The 19,831-nt window shown below is 41.3% G+C and overlaps 1 protein-coding gene across 2 annotated transcripts in view; it reads left to right on the top strand.

Annotated features, from left to right (window-relative positions):
* TUT7 (terminal uridylyl transferase 7) overlaps window positions 1-19,831 on the top strand; it is a 3,176,298-nt gene that overhangs the window by 288,758 nt on the left and 2,867,709 nt on the right. For both annotated transcript variants that reach the window (XM_044064191.1, XM_044064190.1), the window contains exon 2: window positions 2,853-3,398. In XM_044064191.1, coding sequence (XP_043920126.1) covers window positions 2,888-3,398 — 511 coding nt within the window. In that variant the 5' untranslated portion in view covers window positions 2,853-2,887. The remainder of the gene's footprint in view (window positions 1-2,852; window positions 3,399-19,831) is intronic.

Here is a 19,831-nt window from a genome sequence, read left to right as displayed (position 1 = left end):
AGGGGACAGTTGAGAGGCTCATGCAGTTTATAGAGTTTTTACATCAGTCTACAGATTTTTTAATATTTACTTTTAAATATTCTTTTGATGAAATTGAATTCCTTGATAAGGTGAACAAAACTGATTTGACAAGCCTAGTAACTAGTATTTGTAGGAAACCCACAAGAAGGAATAATATGCTCCATAGAGATAGCATGCATCCTAGGCATGTTACCTGGAATGTTGTTAAGGGGCAGGTGTACAGGGTCATGAGACTCCACAATAACAACAAACAGCTTGTTCAAGGTCTTAGAGACCTTGAAAATGGATTTTATAGATAGTGACTATAAGGAAAAGGATATTGACAGTTGTATTACTGTTGCGTTTAAGGAGAGAGGGGGCAAATGTAGGCCATACTACGATGTTGTATCTAACACTGAAGCCATAGCTACAGAATAAGATTGATTAGGTTTCCCCTCACGTACTCGTCTGATGTTAGTAGTATGTGTGACATTGTTAAAAGGAACTGGGGCATTTTGGATACTGTAGATGAGTTAAGAAATGCCATAGACACTGTTCCACACTTTTCTTTTTAAAAATAACAAATCTTTGAAAAGGCATTTGTGCTCTATGCTTCTACTTCTAACAAGGTTTTACAGTCAGAGAGGCATGCATGGCACTTTTAAATGCAGGAATTGCACAGCCTGCAAGTTTATACACTCTAATCCTATTTACATACACCCTAACATGCACTTTACAATAGATACAAACTTTTATGCTGATTGCAAGACCAAGAACATTGTTTATTTCAGTTACTGCACTGTTTGTCATGCTTTTTATGTAGGCATGAGTAATAGACAACTCAAAGACAGAATGTTGGAACATCAGAGAGACATTAGAAACAGGAAAGACACTAATGCTGTTGCTAAGCATATTATGTGCCACGGACAGGAACATAATATTAAATTTCTTGTGCTAGAGATTATTTCTGAGAGGCTAAGAGAGGGAGACCTTATGAATTGCACAGAATCTGCAGACCAAAAATGGATTCTGTCTCTTAAAGACACCAGGTCTTAATGAAATTGTCTCTCTTAAGCCTTTTTTAAAAGCTAGACCTCTCAAACACGAAGTATAGGACTGTCTTTAAATACTTTTTACGTATTTTTTATGTTTTCTACTTGTTTTATTTGCTTGATTTCTAGTTGTGATATTTTTCTTTCAGATAATTGCTGCTTTGATTAGTGCCTTAATTGACTGATTCATTTATGCTATTTAAGTGCTTTTGTTACTAGTTGAGAACAGTCTGATGAAGTGGTGAGAGCACACCGTGAAATCGCTAACTCTCTTTTGTGTGCATTAAAGTTTTTTGTTTTACCTTCAGCTGTGTTAGTTTCGGCACTTTTTTTGTTTTTTAGTACTTGATTGAAAATGTGTTTGGTTGAGCAAACAGACCTATGTGGTTGACAAATGTGCAAGTAAATATTCACCAAAGCCATGCATGAGGAGAAGATGGTACACACCGCCTACTTTGACCTGGACAAAGCCTTTAACAATATTCCCCACTCAGGCATAATAGATAAACCTCTCTCAACTACGTATGAATCTATATGTTATCAGATGGGTAGTAAATTGGCTCACTGATAGTACCCAACTAGTCAAAACAGGAGAAGCCACCTCAAGCAGTAGGCCTGTAACTAGTGGCGTTCCTTAGGGTTCGGTCTTGGGGCTTCTGTTAATTGGGATATACTTTTCTGAGGTGCAGGCCAAAAGCAGTGGGCTATGACTGATCAGGATTGCAGATGACTGTAAGCTGGGCACTGTCGTCAATTCCCCTAGTGATGTGGATATCCGCCAAGAGGGTCTCACTCAAACCAATGACTGGTGCCAGAAACATGGCCTCAAGCTGAATACCAAAAAATGCATCATCATCTCCTTTGGGACGAGTGATGTCCCCACAAATTATCACATTAATAACAATGTCCTAAGCATGCAATCAGTCATGAGGGATTTGGGCACCCAGGTTGATAACAACCTGACTTTTGACCACCATGTTGCTTCTGTTGTATGGAAAGCTTTCTACATGGCCAACCTCTTAAGTAAGGGTATCTCATCCAGGGACAAGGAGGTCATAACATCTCTGTATTCTTCCCTTATAAGGCCCATTATTGAGTACAGTGCCCCTTTCGGCATGTACCTTGCAAAGCACATGTAGCAGCTGGAGAGACCACAGAGTTTCCTCTCCAGGAGAATCCAGAGTCTTAAATATCTGCCGTACACAAGTAGGCTAAAAGCCCTATCCCTCTACTGAGTTTCATACAGACTCCTCAGAGGTGATCTCTGTCTGGTATGCAAGCTGATCTCGGACCCCACCTTGATGGGACTGCTGCATATCCGCAAATTAAGCTCCACTTGAGTAACCATCACTTGCAGTCTCAACCTGGTCTGTGACATCAATAAGATTTGTTGGCGTGACACATTTGTGTCCAAGAGACTCCCCCATCTGTGGAGTAGACTCCCTCTCCACATCAAACAGAGTACCTTTTTACCCCCTTTTAAGCAGAACCTGTATAGCTGGATGGGAAACAGAAAATACACCCCTGGGATTCCACCCGTGTCCCTGCTGGACAGGGGAATCGGGTGCTGACTTTAACTTCCTATGATCCTATGTAGTTTTGCTACTGGCATGCATATTGTGGTTTTCTAGTTTATTTATCCTTCATGGTACCTTTTAATGTTTTTTTTTTGGTAGGTTTAAATGTTTTGTGACTGACAATGAATAGAAATTAACATTTTAAAGAGTGTTATTCGAATTGCACCAAACTGTAGAGATATTATTTACAGTGCATTTATTAAACCCTCTCCTTTGGTTTCAGGACCTATGTGTTGAGAGAACCTGAAGGCTGGTAATATGGAAGATGCAGGAAGGTACAAGTTCTCAAATCAAGGACATCGAGGAGAAGAGAAGAATAATAAAGAGGTAGTAAATGTTAGGACGAGCAGTTCAGCTTTAAAAACTGGGCCTGTCCCTCTGGACTTGGAAAATGGACCCACATATAAATCAGAGAAATTGTCACAGAAGAAAAAAGCAACTTGTGACAACAGTCCAAGGAAAGGAACCCAGTGTGTCACAATCAGTCCATCTGCTGTAGGGTCCAGTCCTAGAGCGTGGCATAATAATGGCTTTAGCAAAGAGCTTAAAGCCTTGCAAACGTATGAGCACTATAACCACTCATGTAATTGGAGAGATCGCAAATCTCCATCTAAGAAACATGCTGTCAGTAGACCCAGAAATGAGTCTGCTCCAGAAATGGAAGGCATCATGAGGCAACTAGAAACCAGCGAAAAAGGGAAAAAAAGTGTGAGGAGACAACTTCAGAAAGAGCTTTTGAATGAAGATATGTCATCAGTGACAGCAGAAGGTATGGAGAATATTTTAACAGTCATGTTGTTAGAAGATTTTTGTTGATAGTAGCATTTCAAGTCAGAGGCTATCTGTAGACATAAAAGGCGGTATTATGGCTGGAGGAAAGAATGACAAAGTAATGTTCTATGAGAATTGTGTATTTAAACTTGAACATCAAACCATCTAAAACTGTATTAGTAAGCTAAAGTCTAAATGTTCACATATCCCTTAAAAGGATTTTAGTACTTATAATTGGTGGCGAACAACTTTCATTTTCTCCTTGTTTTCTTGGTCAGTCTTAAAAGCTGTCCACTTCTGTATTTTTCATAGAAACATGCATCTAGTGAGATGTTTTTTGAGAGGGAGAGATGTGTGCAGTTATTGTTTGTTTCTGCTGTATTTTCCCAAACACTGTGTCCCTAGCCACTTGGATAAACCTTAATTTTACTTCTGCACTATTGCTTTATGGCGAGATGCAGTAGGATGGGAAAGTTTAAAAAAAGTGGGGATTTTCCTGATAAGTTTATTTCTTCTTCCAGTCTTAAGAAATCGGAAATACCTGGGCAAAATTTTCTCCAGTGTATGGGATGTTACTGTGGAAATGAAATTAGAAACCTAAGTTCTGCAGATCTTTACAGACATGCACACAGTGCGAGATGCAGTAAAGACTGTTTCTTGGTCTTTTGGGAACATATTTTTTAGTTTTTGCCAGAAAACATGAAGAAAAAGATTAATCACTAAACTTCTTCTCATGTCAATCTCACTGGCGATAAATTTTCTACATCATAATCTACGAAATTTGTCATAAATCATACTTGAATACAAAAAGTTGCTGTATATCTTCACTCTTCAAATGTATTTACACTTTTGTCATTCATCTTGATAGTCTGTAAAACATTTATAAAGTGAAACAGAGAAGAAGGAACCATGCAAGATAGTGAGCTGCAAGGAATTTCTGAAAGAGTGTCTGTCCTGAGCACTGTCTAAACTCAAGTTTTAACATTCTTTGAATATAACCATAAAAACATATAAAGTACTGTATTGCACACTCAATGCTAAACAGGTATGCAAATCAAAGATCTTCTTATGTCAACCTCCTATATCCATGTGTAGGTGAAATCAGCATTTAAAACAGTGCTTATTTTTCCCTAAAGAAATAAACTGTGTGTGGGAGGCACAGTGAGGTGCACCTTGTGTACGTATGTATATGTGTGTGTGTGTGTGTGTGTGTGTGTGTGTGTGTGTATATATATATATATATATATATATATCTATATATATCTATATATATATATATATATATATATATCTATACACACACACACACATATATTTATATATATATATATATATATATATATATATGGGTCACTGTTGTATTATCAAAAACGCAATCCAGCGAATTGTGATGTTCTTCGTGTTTCACTGTTGCAGTCATTACATTTGGGTAATCTGCTGGCAGGTTGCCCTCAGTCGGTCTGAATTCCAAAGTCTTGGGTCCTGCGTCAGTTGCTGTCTTCTCTTCCATGACATCAGGTCGTCAGGGGTATAAAACATGCAGCCAACGCTATTTTCTTCAGTCTTTCTTGCCACGCGGTCCCCGAAGCAGAAGCATTTCGCAAGTGCCGGTCGGCCGACTACTGAAATATTCGAGTTTGAGTTTCAGAACCGAAATCTTCACTAAAGCTAAGTACCCTGTTGGGGAAACTTTTTTCTTGCTCCTTACCAATGTCAGAAAAAGTTAATAATTGTATTACTTGTGGGAAGCAAGTACCTCATAAGGATTTCCATTTATACTGTATCCTTTGCCGAGGCCCTGATCATAACGTGCCTGGCTGTCGGTTTTGTGCTAGATTTAACCAATGCAGTATTAAGCGTCAGTATATTTTTGCATCAAAGTATTTTGGAAACCGATTTAACTACCCAGAAATGTCGTCTGATAGCAATCTGACTACCGGAGTACATAAAAAATGCAAAGAAAAGGACAGAGACAAGCAGTCAAGATCCAAAACCGACGACGAAGCTTCTCCTAAGCCAGTCATCGATTCGCCGGTACTCAGTGAGGCGCTTTCGCAGCCTCTGATACCCGCTGCCTTCGAGTCGCAGGCCTCTACCGACACCCACGTGGAGTCCGGCATGCCGCAAGATACTCAAGGTATTGGACCGACGGATGTATCTCTCTCGGATGGGTTGGGAGCTGCTGAGCAGGTGGCTTCTGAGGGTGCATTCAGACCTCAACATTTGTATATCAAACTGACGACAGCTGCAAAACCAAAGACAAAAGCAACTTCTAAAACTAAAAAACTGACTCATGAGCCATGTGCACATGCCTCTATGCCTAAAAAACAGATGTTCAAAATGGCTGAAGACCTCATTACTTTGATCAGGAGTACCCATCCCCCTCCAGATAAGAGGCTTAGGCAAGACACTGATTATGAATCTTCAGATCAGGTTTCTATTTCTTCTGATTCCTCTTCTGATCAGGAATTATCAATTCCTCCCTATGAGGATTCTGATGCAGAGGAGTCTATACCATCTGCATCTCCTCCTGAGGATTATTCATTTGGAGAAACCTTGCATACTTTGAGGGAGCATTTTCACTGGGAGAGTCAAGACTTCTCAGAATCCAAAAAGAGGCTCAAGGATTTCCTCCTTCTTCCTCAGCACAGGCCTTTAGCCATTCCCCCTGTTTTAGACATTGTGGATAATGCGTTTTCAGAGTCAAGCTTGACCCCTGACTCCTTACCTCCGGCTCCCAGTAAGCCTGACAGATATTACAGGGTCCCTGACTCACATAATTTTTTATTTAGAAACCCTGCTACTGATCCTGAAACTGTTTCGCAGGGTCCAAAAGGAGTTAAGGCCTCAACAGCAAAAAATCCTACCCCCTCTGACAGAGATTCAAGGGCACTGGACAGATGGGGAAAAAAGTTTTATACATCTGCAACCTTGGCAATCAGGCCCTTAAACTGTCAATTTCATATGCTTAAGTGCCAACAATATGTTATGGGATTGCTGAAACAGAAAATGATGTTGATTTCTGAATGTGCAGAAAATAAAGAATTGCAGGAGTTATTGCATGCAGCTGAACAGGTTGGAAAGCATACTTTGCAATGTGGTTTTGACTCCTTAGAGGCCTCCTGCAGGGCCGCAGTTACTGGATCTGTGATTAGGAGGCATGCCTGGTTAAAGGAACAGAATTTGCCTGATCATGTTAAAGCTAAATTGCTAGATGCACCTTTACAGCATGATTCTCTGTTTGGTATTAAGGCAGAAGAGTTTTTAAAGAAAATGGAAGACAAAGCTAAGTCTATGCAAACTGTTAAAGACTTCTTACAAGTGCTGCCACCTAGATTCAGTAGACACTGGCCTACAAAAAAATTGGTCCTTTCCCGTGTCAGACAGAGCTCAAAGGGGCAAATCCAGACGCCCTAAGGGTTCCAGATACCAGGCGCAAGATTCGTACAGGTCAAAGCAATGGGGCGCTTCTACCTCCAAATCTGGAGGAGATAAAACGCAAACCTACGGAAAACAATCCCAATGACTTCCCTCTGTCTACTCCAAGCACTTATCTTTTGGCAGCACCCATAGGGGGAAAGCTAGCACTTTTTGCTCAAAATTGGCATTTAATAACCCAGGACAAATGGGTACTAAACATAGTATCACAGGGATACAGATTCCATTTCCACACTCTGCCAATGGCAAATGGTTGGCCAGATCTGCCAAAAAAATCAATGGGCAGAGGCACAGAAACAGGTTCCCCTCATATTCCAAAAAAGCCAACAACTCGTTGGAATACACACAGCAAAACAGCACTTTAATACAAAATAGTAAAAATATAAAATGTGAGTGGTTTCACAAGAGTCCTCTCTGCTTCCTCAGACATATTACAGTAACTTGCTCTTGTTTAAATAATGATACATGTAGGTCATATCCAATCAGTTAACAGCGTCTGGACTGAATAAATAAAAGTTAAAGGCATACACTATACAAACACTATACAAACAATCAATCATATAAATAGTGAACTAAAAATATATGTAAAAAAAAAACTGTAAAAACATGCTCTATAAAATTAGATAGTGGTAAAACTGTAAAATATATGTACAAATATTAGAAGATGTGACCAAACATAATAATCAGTGTTTCAAAGCTCTGTTCCTAAGAAAAGGTGTCATTGAAACCTTACTATTTAGTCCAGGTGGTCTGTCAGCCTGAAGCCTAATTATCCATTCTTGTTCTGAGGCTTTGGTCTTGTTGTTCATGTTCCCACCTCTTTTATTATCTTGTATGATATGTAACACTAGAAACTTGAAGGTGTGTGTGGCGCACTTGTCTCTCTTTTATTTTTAATGCCCCTTACATGTTCTAGGACTCTATCTTTGAGTAACCGATTAGTTTTGCGTACATAGTAGGCTGGGCATTTTGTACAGAAACCAAAGTATACAACATTCTTACTATAACAGTCTGTATAAAAGCGTGTATCAATGCTGAACTTTCTAGTCTGGTGTGTATACTGCCCCCAAATAAATATGAAGGGGCAGGCTGTACACCTTCTACATGGAAAGGTACCTAGCCTATCAGACCTTGCATAGTGGTCTCCATCTAACTTCTTATAGCACAACTGTCTTTTTAATGACACATTGTTTTTGAAGGTAAACGATGGTGTAGCCCCTGTAACACCTTCTAGTTCATCCACATTTATACAGACTGTTATAGAAAGAATGTTGTATACTTTGTTTTTTGTACAAAATGCCCAGCCTACTTTGTTATTATACACAAAACCAAAACCCCCTCAACTAGACAGAAATTCCTATAACTACGCAATAGAGTCAAAAAGCTAATAAAACACGACAAATTCCAATACTACCAGTCTGCCCTAAACTTCTCCCAACACAGCCCCAAACAATTCTGGTCCTCCATAAACTCCATCCTCCACCCAGGTAAAGTCAGTACCCCTCCTCCTAACATCCCTCACTCCTCAGAAAATATTGCTACCTCATACAAAACACACTTCACACAAACCATACTATCACTAGCTAAACAACACAACCCCCCTCCCCTCCAACCCACACCTTCAACTAGTAATCTCCCCACTGCCTTCTCTTTTTCTTGTGTACCTACCTCCAACATAAAAAAAACTCTTAACTAAACTTAAGCCCACCAAATTAGCAGCAGACAACCTCCCAAGTGAATATCTACAAATCGCAGCTGATGCTCTGGCCTACCCAGTATCCATCTTGATTAACCGTTCTCTGTCAGAAAGTTACGTTCCCACACTGTGGAAAGTAACACATATAATTCCCCTTCACAAAGGCGGACACTCCACAGAACTAACCAATTACCGCCCCATAGCTATTCTCTCTCCACTCTCCAAAATACTAGTGAGATGCATACACTCTCAGGTCTCACACTACCTCCTTACTAACAACCTCCTTTCCAGTACTCAGCATGGTTTCCGACCAAACCATAGCACCACCACTGCCTTACTCTCCTTTACTAACACTATCCTTCAGCAGAAAAACAATGGCTATCTCTCCTCTGCAACTTTCCTAGACCTATCTAAAGCATTTGATTTGGTCCCACGCAAACAACTTATCTCTGTTCTCAATAACCTCTCCTTCTCACAATCAGTCACCAACTGGTTTCAGAGTTACCTGTCTGACCGCCAACAATCCATTGTATGGCAGAATTACATATCTCCCCAACTACCTGTCTCCATAGGGGTTCCCCAAGGATCCATCCTTGGACCCCTACTCTTCTCTGTTTTCACCAATAATCTAGCCTCTGCCACCAAACATGGCACACTCCTGCAATATGCAGATGACTCAGCCATCATCTGCTCAGCCCAGTCCCTACCCAAACTGCAAAATGTCACACAGGAGGCCTTTTCCTCTGTTGAAACTTGGTTATCCGATGCCCAATTAATACTCAACCCAAACAAAACTAAAACTACTCATCTTCCAACCCACCAAACATACTCAAAACAACTCTCACTTTAACATCACAGCAAAAGACAACACCACTATGTACCCAACTGAACACACCAAATTGCTATGAGTGGAAATAGACAATAAACTAAAATTTGACATTCACATATCCATGACCATAAAAAAGTCCACAAAAAACTAGGAGCGTTATACAGAAATAAGCAACTTCTCACCAAAGCAGCGAAGATTTCAATAGCAAATTCCCACCTTATCTCCACCCTACTTTATGCCTCTACAATATATACCAACCTAAGGCAATGCAATTTAAACAAGCTACAGACCTGCTACAACAAAATAGCCAAATTCGCCACAGGGGCATCCTGCCGTAGTCACCACTGTCTCTCACTTGCTGAACCGGGCTGGCTTGAACTCCTTTACCTCCTTCAATGGTATCAACTCTCACTCGCCCACAAACTAGTAAACCATCCACTAAATGTCCCATCCCTCCAGAATCTACTCCAACCCTATCGTACCACCAGACCACTAAGATCCAGCAACAAAAATCACTTGCAGATCACTAAAGCCAATAACTCTGCTGGTGAAGCACTATTCTCTTGCACCATAGCCAAATTATGGAACTCCCTCCCACCCACAATTACCTCCATGCCATCATGCACCCAATTCAAAACTTTACTAAAAGTGCACCTAAAAACATGCTGGCTATGCCCTTGCAACTCCCACTCTAATATCACCCACCCCATCCAACCACTACCTTTCTTTCCACTCCACTAACTACCTTGATTATAGCAAGCTCAGCAGCTCATAAGCCTAGTACTTATTATACAGCAGGAACTTCTTATTGTAACATTTGTTAATGTTTGTTATGTACTTCACGGATAAAGATTCTAGTTGTCTACTGATGTACTATGTTCTTCATCTGTAAATATGTTGTAAGTAATTGCTATGTAAATTGTTAATCGCTATGTAATCCAGTGTAACTACTGTCTGTTTATTTTAACTGTGGAGCTTTTCTCCCCGGGCCTCCGCTGACAATGGACCTACGTCCAGTCGGACACTCCCGGTCAACAAATATAAATAAATAAATAAATAAATAAATAAATGTAGGCAAAACTAATTGGCTTTTCAAAGATATAGTCCTAGAACATGTAAGGGACATAAAAAATAAAAAAAGAGACAAGTGCGTTAGCGATGCATGTTATAAAGGAGGGAGCCACACACACCTTCAAGTTTCTAGTGTTAGATATCATACAAGATAATAAAAGAGGTGGGAACATGAACAACAAGACCGAAGCATCAGAACAAGAATGGATAATTAGGCTTCAGGTTGACAGACCACCTGGACTAAATAGTAAGTTTTCAGTGAAACCTTTTCTTAGGAACAGGGCTTTGAAACATTGATTATTATGTTTGGTCACATCTTCCAATATCTGTACATATATTTTACAGTTTTACCACTATCTAATTTTATAGAGCATGTTTTTACAGTTTTTTTTACATATATTTTTAGTTCACTATTTATATGATTGATTGTTTATATAGTGTTTGTATAGTGTATGCCTTTAACTTTTATTTATTCAGTCAAGATGCTGTTAACTGATTGGATATGACTTACATGTATCATTATTTAAACAAGAGCAGCAGTTACTGTAGTATGTCGGAGGAAGCAGAGAGGACTCTGTGAAAGCACTCACATGTTTTATATTTTTACTATTTTGTATTAAAGTGTTGTTTTGCCGTGTGTTTTCCAACGAGTTGTTGGCTTTTTTGGAATATTATACTTGTATTGTTGGTTACTTTATCCAGATTCAGGGGATCTGTGTTTGAATGATTCCTCTCATACCCTGCCTACAACAGGAGTTTCTGTGGTGGGTGAAGGCATGTCACCAAAACATGGGACGGGCTTTCACTCTCCCCCCTGCCAGCCAAATCTTAACAACAGATGCATCAGATTATGCCTGGCGGGCCCACATGGTAGGAAGATGCATTCAGGACATATGGACCCCAAAACAAATGCATCTGCATATCAACCAGAAAGAGATGCTAACTGTTCAAAATGCATTAACAGCCTTCAAGGACTTACTTCATCCAGGACAACTACTGATAAAGACGGACAACACCACAGTCATGTGGTATATAGGTTCATAGGTTCATACTAGGCTATCTGCCCTAGGGCATTTATAAGCCTAGCCAGAGTGTGTGTGGCTTTCACCACCCCTTAGGATGAGAATACTATACCCATTAGTTTGCTGTGCCTCTGTCCAGCAGTGACACAGAGATGATTCCCGGGGTAAACCTACGATCTCCCATCCACTCGTCAAGATTTCTCTTGAACAGAGTCAGTGAGGGGCTCTGCCTCACATGGACTGGGATTCTGTTCCATAGTGTAGGGAGTCTCTGGGTGATGAATCTGTCCCTCCAGCACGTCCTATTTATATCCGTGTTGAGGTTTAAGTCTCTTGCTCTTGTGGCTCTGGTGGATTTGGATTTTTGAGGTGGAGCATGTCCATTAATTCGGGTTGGACATGGCCTTGTATGTCAGGCACAGATCACCTCTGAGCAGACAGTATGCGACTGAATAGAGCTGGAGTTTCTTCAGTCGGGCAGCGTTATGACATATGTTTGAGCCTTTATCCTTTTGGTGAGGAACTTTTGGGGTCTTTCCAACTGCTGCAGGTGTCGGGTAAGGTACATTCGAATGGGGTGTTGTACTCAATCATTGGTCTGATAAGTGAAGAGTACAGGGTACAATGACCTCTCCTGATCTGGATGTGAATCCCTTCATGATCAGGTGGGCAATGTAGAAGGTCTTCCTAACCACTTTGGCAATGTGAGTGTCAAAAGAGAGGTTACTGTCAACTTGGGTCCCCAAGTCCCTGATAACTTCTTCCGTGTTTAATGGATTACCACCTATGTGGTAATTAGGGGTTACCTTGTTTTTCCCAAAGGGTATGACTATACATTTTTTGGCATTTAGCTTAAGGCCATGGCTCTGGCACCAGTTATCCATTTCTATGAGACCTCTCTGGAGGATGTCTGTGTCTGATGGAGTGTCAATTATGGTGCCCAGTTTGCAGTCATCTGCAAATTTTGTCAGCCACAATCCCCCTATGTTTGCTTGCACTTCAGAAAAATAAATGCCAAACAAGAGGGGGCCCAGGACTGAGCCCTGTGGGACACCGCTCATGACCGGCTTAGAGTCTGACATGGCACCAGCAACTCTAACCCTGTGGGTTCTGTCCTTGAGCCAGTTTGCAACCCATCTTGTGACATATGGGTTTACATCTAAGCTGGTGAGCTTTTCTATGATGCCCGAGTGGGGTATTGTGTCGAACGCTTTTGCTAGGTCAAGGTAGGCTGTGTGAATTGCCTTACCCTCATCAATGGCCTTAGTGACTATTTCGAAAAAGTCGACCAAGTTCAAGAGGCAGGATCTGCCCTTGACAAAGCCAAATTGGGTAGGATCCAGTGTCTGCAGGTCCCCAATGTCTTTATTTATGAGTTCCATTATGATCCTCTCCATGGCTTTGCAGACAAGGCTCGTCAAGCTTATGGGGCGGTAATTTCCAGGGTCCGTAGAAGCACCGCCTTTGTGAAGTGGGACCACAGTTGCCGTACGCCATTCTTTGGGTACGTATCCTGTAGTAAGGCTAAGATTAAACAGCAGCCTTATGTGTGGGTTTAGTACCTCATTGAGTTCGAGTAGCACACAGCCGGGGACACCGTCCGGTCCCATTGATGCTGTGTTTTTTGCTTTAGAGAGAGCAGCTCTCACCTGGGCATCTGAGATGTTTGGGAGGCTAGACTCTGGTGGGATAGATATTTCTCCTTTTGGGGTAGAAATTTGCACTGAACCTGTCTGCCAGTATTTTGGCAATGTCTGTGGGTTCAGTGATTTTTGTATCATTTTGGACTAATTCTGAGCATATCTGGGAGTTTCCACCCAGGTTTCTAACATAGCTAAAGAAGGCCTTATGATTGTCTTTTGTGTCTTTAGCGATTTTTCTCTCAAAGTTGGCCTTGGATGATTTTATGAGTGATCGTAGTTTTTTGCTAGTATTGATCAGAGATGCCTTCCCTTTTAGGGATTTTGCTCTGTCATGTAGTAGCTTTCTCCTCTTGTTGTAGAGTTTGTTTATGGCTGGTGTCCACCAGACCGGGTGCCTGCCTTTGGTGGAAAGGGTCTTGATTTTATTAGGGATTGCTTGATCCATACATTCCTGGAGGTGCTCGTAGAAGGCATTTGTAAGGGTTTCAGCAGCGTGGGTTGTGGTTTCCACTGGCTCGGGGGCCTTGAAGGATACCACTCCAGTCTTAAGAAGTGTGAAGTTTGCTTTTGAGAAGTTCTTCACTGTGGTCTTTTTTGCTGGGGTCTTTTTTGCTGGGGTTCGGGGCGGGATGTGGATCTCCAGTGAGATTAATTTATGGTCTGATCTCACCAATGAGGGATATACTTCCGATGTGGAGCATTTTGTCCCCATGGTTGTGATGATCAGGTCTAGTATATTTTCTCCTCTTGTGGGAATGGTGACTAGTTGTTCCATAGCATTTGAGTTTATGAACTCCAGGAACCTTTGGGCTAGGGTGTTGGGGCTTGAGTAAAATGTTCCCAGTCTATGTTTGGGTAGTTGAAGTCACCCAATATGATGGTGTTTGGAGAGACATTCATACTCTCCAGTGTCTTCAGGAAGGCTGTGTGGGTTTCCTGAGTTTGAGAGGGTGGTCTTTAGCATGCTACAAACTGTAGGGCAGTTTTACCTATGGTTAATTGCACCTGGATGGTCTCCGATGCTTCGTGCGTTGCCACTAACCTGGAGGTGTGGGTATTCTTTATGAATATGGATACTCCCCCTCCTTTTGTGGTTCGGTCCGGATTTTGGGGCCGGAACGCATGATATGAGGTATAACCTGATAGTGCTGGGGTGCTCTCAGGAGCCTTGAACCAGGTTTCAGTCACAGCACAGACATCGCTGTTCTCCATACTGAGGAGGGCTTCGAGGGCGTGCATCTTGAGGTTTAGACTTCTGGCATTGAGCAGTATTACCCTTAGTTTTTTTCCATTTTTGTTTTCTAGGTCGGTAGGTTTATCATTTGAGCCTTGCCTAAAAAAGGCACTGTGGGGGTGGCAAGAGCCTTTGCCAATATCCGGAAGCCCAGGGGTGACAGGTGCAAGCCGTCCCTTGTGAAGCAGCGTGGCTTGTCAAGCATGTCATCCCAGGCAGACAGACATTGGATCCCCTTAGAATGACACCAGTAATTAAGCCAATTATTAAAGCTGATCATTTTGTCTCTGTATTGTGGCATTATTCTTGGTGAGGGTAGGATACTGCTCAGGGTCAGGGTCATACCGGCCTGGGCTACATAATCTGAGAGCTCCTCTATGTCTCTCTTCATGTAGTCCAGGGAGGTACGTCTCAGGTCGTTCACACCGGCATGGACAATGACGGAGTCATTCTTGTACTTGCTGTGGAGTGACCTGAGTGCTTGTGTTATGTGGCGGATTCTAGCGCCCGACAGGCAGCTTACTGTGATCTTTTCCTTGTTCAGTCTGTAAACAAGCAAGGGGGCACACACTCATACCCCCTTTGCAGATTAGCCATGGCACTGTGGGACACAGCTTTGACCTTTCAAATACATCTTCAAGCTCAATTCCTGCCAGGAAAACAAAATACACTGGCAGACGATTTAAGCAGAAACCTTATGGATCCTCACGAGTGGAAACTAAATCCAGAAGTCTTCAGCATGATAACAGAGAAATGGGGGAGCCCAGCCATAGATCTATTTGCCTCTCCTCAAAATTATCAACTGAAAAGATTCTGCACAAGGATTTATCACAGACAAGCATGGAAAGTGGACACCCTATCCTTCAGTTTACGCCTTTCATCCTCTGCCTTTTCTCCCCAAGGTCCTCCTAAAAGTCAGACAAGAGAAACCCAGGATGATACTAATTGCCCCAGACTGGCCCCGCCAGTACTGGTACCCAACCCTAAGGAACTTGTCTCAATACCCAGCTTGGACCTTACCTCAAAGACCTCAACTACTGTCCCAGCAAAACAATCCGATCCTGCACAATCAACTACAGACATTGAACCTGGCAGCATGGCTGATCATGTAGTTATACAAACAACACCTCTCAGTAAAGCTGTGATGGATGTCATTTTGGAAGCCAGAAGGCCTAGTAATAGAAAATCTTATGCTGACAAATGGAAGAGATTCTGTGCTTGGAATCAAGCACAAGGAACGGGTACAGCAGGATCAAATATTCCTCAGATATTACCAATACCTAACTGAGATGCTTGACAAAGGCCTATCTTTCTCATCAATCAAAATCCATGCCTCTGTCATTTCGGCTAATTACAATACAGAACCACCAATCTTTTCACATCCTTTACTAAAGCAGTATCTTAGAGGAGCCAAAAAATTTAAGGCCTCCTAGAAGATCACCATTACCTGCATGGGACCTCAATTATGTGTTGGAAAAGCTCACCCAGCCACCATTTGAACCAGCTGCTACCGCTGATATAAAGTTCTTGTCATGGAAAACAGCTCTGCTACTAGCAATTACTTCAGCAAGAAGAGTTTCAGAGCTACAGGCTGTCATGGCTGTAGAGCCTTTTGTCATATTTTACCCAGATAGGTTGTCTCTGAGAATAAATCCTACTTTTATGCCAAAGGTGGTTTCCAGTGTGGCTCTTAACCAAACAATTCACCTGTCAACTTTTTATCCTAATCCGCAGAACAAGGGGGAGAGAATTCTGCATTCCTTGGACGTACACAGACAGCTAAGATTCTACTTGAGCAGGACTAAGCTCTAAGAAAAACTGAGCAGTTACTAGTGTCATATGCTGCAGGATCAGAAGGAAAGGCTATTTCAAAGCAGACATTTTCAAAGTGGATAAGCCACTGCATCCGTTTCTGCTACTTAAACCATGTTAAACCTGTGCCCAAGGGCATTAGGTCTCATTCCACCAGAGCTGCAGCTACTTCAGCAGCCTTTCTAAGAGGAGTACCAACCAAAGACATTCTAGAGGCTGCTACTTGGAGTTCTGTTCACACCTTTACAAAGCATTATCATTTGCCTCTCTACTAAGTCCAGAGCAGGCTTTGCCACTTTAGTGCTGCACGGCCTTATAGCCTCACCTAATGCTGTTTAGCTCCAGCCTCCCAACCATAGCTTTGGGATTCTACCCAAATGTAATGACTGCAACAGTGAAACACGAAGGACATAGTACAGTTGTGTATACTTACCATAAATGTAGATGTTCGAGTGTATTCACTGTTGCAGTCCAGGTTACCCTCCCGCCACCCCCCTTTCATTCTAGAATTTATCTTTCCTTCTCTATCTTCTACAACCTATGTGGTGTATTGGCTTGTAGATGAAGGTAAAGTTTATATTGATGCATGTATTTATATAGATATATATATTTTTGCTACCTTTTTGGGGGCACCTGACATCGGGGGCAAGAAAAACTAAAGAAAGTGGCGTCGGCTGCATGTTTTATACCGCTGACGACCTGACGTCATGGAAGAGAATACAGCAACTGACACAGGACCCAAGACTTTGGAATTCAGGCCGACTGAGGGCAACCTGCCAGCAGATTACCCAAATGTAATGACTGCAACAGTGAATACACTCAAACATCTACATTTATGGTAAGTGTACACAACTGTACTTTTCCGATATTACACTTTAGCGAAAGTGCATATTGTTGACTGCACTTTCGCTAAAGAAATCAAAATAAAAAAAAAAGTAAAAAAAAATAACTTTAAACAGTGTTATGCAGGGGGGCAAGCCCCCCCTCACCCCCCTACTTTATTATTCTCACTCCGAGATCGGACTACAGTGAGGAAAAGGGAATATTCCCTTATCCCCAGTGTAGCACAATGTCAGCAATAGCTTTGTTAGTTGTAAATCAACAGTATACGTTGATTTACAACTAATGGTGCATGCAAACTGCATGCCTTCTTTAATTTCCCACTCCCCATTTAGCGAAAGTGCATTTTCGATAAAATGCACTTTTGCTAAATTGTTTCCTCCGAAACACGGTTTCGATAAATCGTGTTTCGACATTCTATCAGTGACCCATATATATATATATATATATATATATATATATATATATATATATATATATATATATATATATACACACACACACATATACATATATATATATATATATATATATATATATATATATATATATATATGTATATGTGTGTGTATATATATATATATATATATATATATATATATATGTGTGTGTATATATAGATATATATATATATATATATGCACACACTATGTATATATATATATATATATATTATCCACACATACACACACTGTTGGAAACTCCTGGTGTTCTGGCTGAAATGTGATTCTCAAACAATTTGGAAATATATCGTTGATTTTAACCTTTCAGAGTTCTGCATTCTTAATTTTGCCTGACTGAATTATTTTATATATTTTCTGGCAATGTTTTCTGTTTCTCATCTGTCCTGAAACTGTTTTTTCCTCCCTCCCAGCCTATTCTTGTAGTGGTGGTATAGCTGGTGTCTTTGCAGTTGCCCGCCCCTCCCCGCCCCCTACTTGTAAATTTGATCTGGGACACCCCTCCCAGTCTGGTGTTCCCTCTACTTAATACAGAGAGAACATTTGAGAAGGCGTTACAACCCACTTAAGTTCTTAACCTTGAACTTTTCTTTTGTTCCTCCTTCCTCTCTCCTTGTACTTTACTAAAAAATTGCATTTTATTTTGCTTTTGCCTCTTCACTCAATTGTATTTATTCTGTTGCATTTATTACTGCTTGGTAATAGCCTGATTAAATTGTAACTTATTTTGGTTTAAGCACTTGGGCTTCAGACCAGTTGTTTTACATCAAGAAGGTTTGTGGTCTGCACTGTTGTTGCAGGACAGGTAGCTTACATCCTTCTAAGTTGGGAACTGCTGATTAAAGGCTTTGGTGTCTGTTATTCTATAAGTGTATTAGTTCTGGTTTAAGCACTTGGGCTTCAGGCCAGTTATTTTTCATTAAGAAGGTTTGTGGTCTGCACTCTTGTGGGAGGAGAGGCTAGATTCTGCCCTTCTGAGCTGGGAATTTCTGGTTAAAGGCTTGTTGTGCCTGCTTATTTTAACTGTTTCTTTCTGAAATTAGTGCGCCTTGTTTGCTGTAGCATAGACTAGATTCAGGCATACTGAATCTAGCTTTGTTTGCATAACTTGAGCACTAATCCAGGCCATCTTTTTTGGAGAAGGTTCCCATGCACCCTAGTGGCAGGAGTGTGCAGTTAGAACTTGTCTGATTGAAGACTGTTGGAACAAGGCTCAGTTTTGAGCTTTTTTTTTACTGGTTAATTTGTAAAATCAGTTTGCTCATTTGCTACTGTTATATTAAAAAAAAAACTTTGTGCATCGCTGCTTAGCTAGGGTTAAACTATTCCTGACCCCATAAAGTCTGCCCTTCAAATTTTCCCTTAGAAATTGCCAGTTTGTTTTTAGTTTTAGCACTCAAATTTTTTTCTTTGAGCTCAGCAATTGTTCAGAACTCATTGTAAGCACTAAATAAGCTATAGTTTACTACAGCACTCAACTTTCCTCACTTATCTAGAGAAAAACAGTTTTTAGTACTTAATAAATAAGCACCTATCCAGGCATGTCTAAGGGTCAGCTCCCGGCGTTTTCTCCTGTCTACCTGATGAATCTGGGCATCTTGGGGCAATGCAGCAGTTGCCTCATGTACACAGACAACCCACTCCTCCTACCACCCAACACTACAACCTGTGAGAGATGCACTTATATAGCCAAACTGGAAACAAAGGTCTCTTTTACCCAAGACTGGATTAGACAGTCAAGAGGAGAAGGTAAACACTTGCACCACACCACACTCATCACATAGTCCCTCAAAACCTACACCACCAGAATACACACATAGAAACACAAAACACACACCAACATTCGCGGAGGTTCTCAGTAAAAATCTGCTCAAGCAATAGAGACTTCCAAAGCAGAAATGCAAACAACCTCCACCCCCAACACAACCCAAATGACACACAGCCCACAAACTCAGTGTGCCACTCAACCACAGCCCATAAGGCATAACAACGTACTCAACACTCTAGTCATAGGTGACTCTATAGTCAGGCACACTGATGTTCCACTCACCAGGCGAAACAAGGAGAAAGTTACTGTCAGCTGCCTGTCTGGTGCCAGGATCCGCTACATAACACACGCACTCAGGTTACTCCACAACAAGTAAAATATGACTCTGTCATTATCCATGTTGGTGTGAATGACCTGAGACGTACCTCCCTGGACTACGTGAAAAGAGACATGGAGGAGCTCTCCGATCTTGTAGCCCAGGCAGGTATGATCCTAGTCCTGAGTAGCATCCTGCCATCACCCAGAATGATACCACAGTACAAAGATAAAATGATTGACTTCAACAATTGTAATCTGGTGTCATTCTAAGGGGATCCAGTATCTGCCTGCCTAGGATG

Source organism: Protopterus annectens, chromosome 2.part2 (assembly GCF_019279795.1).
Source record: "Protopterus annectens isolate FY-2018-M chromosome 2.part2, PAN1.0, whole genome shotgun sequence".
NCBI classification, from domain to species: Eukaryota; Metazoa; Chordata; order Ceratodontiformes; family Protopteridae; genus Protopterus; species Protopterus annectens.
Note: the sequence above shows the minus strand (reverse complement) of the source record. Positions and strands in the feature narration are given on the sequence as shown.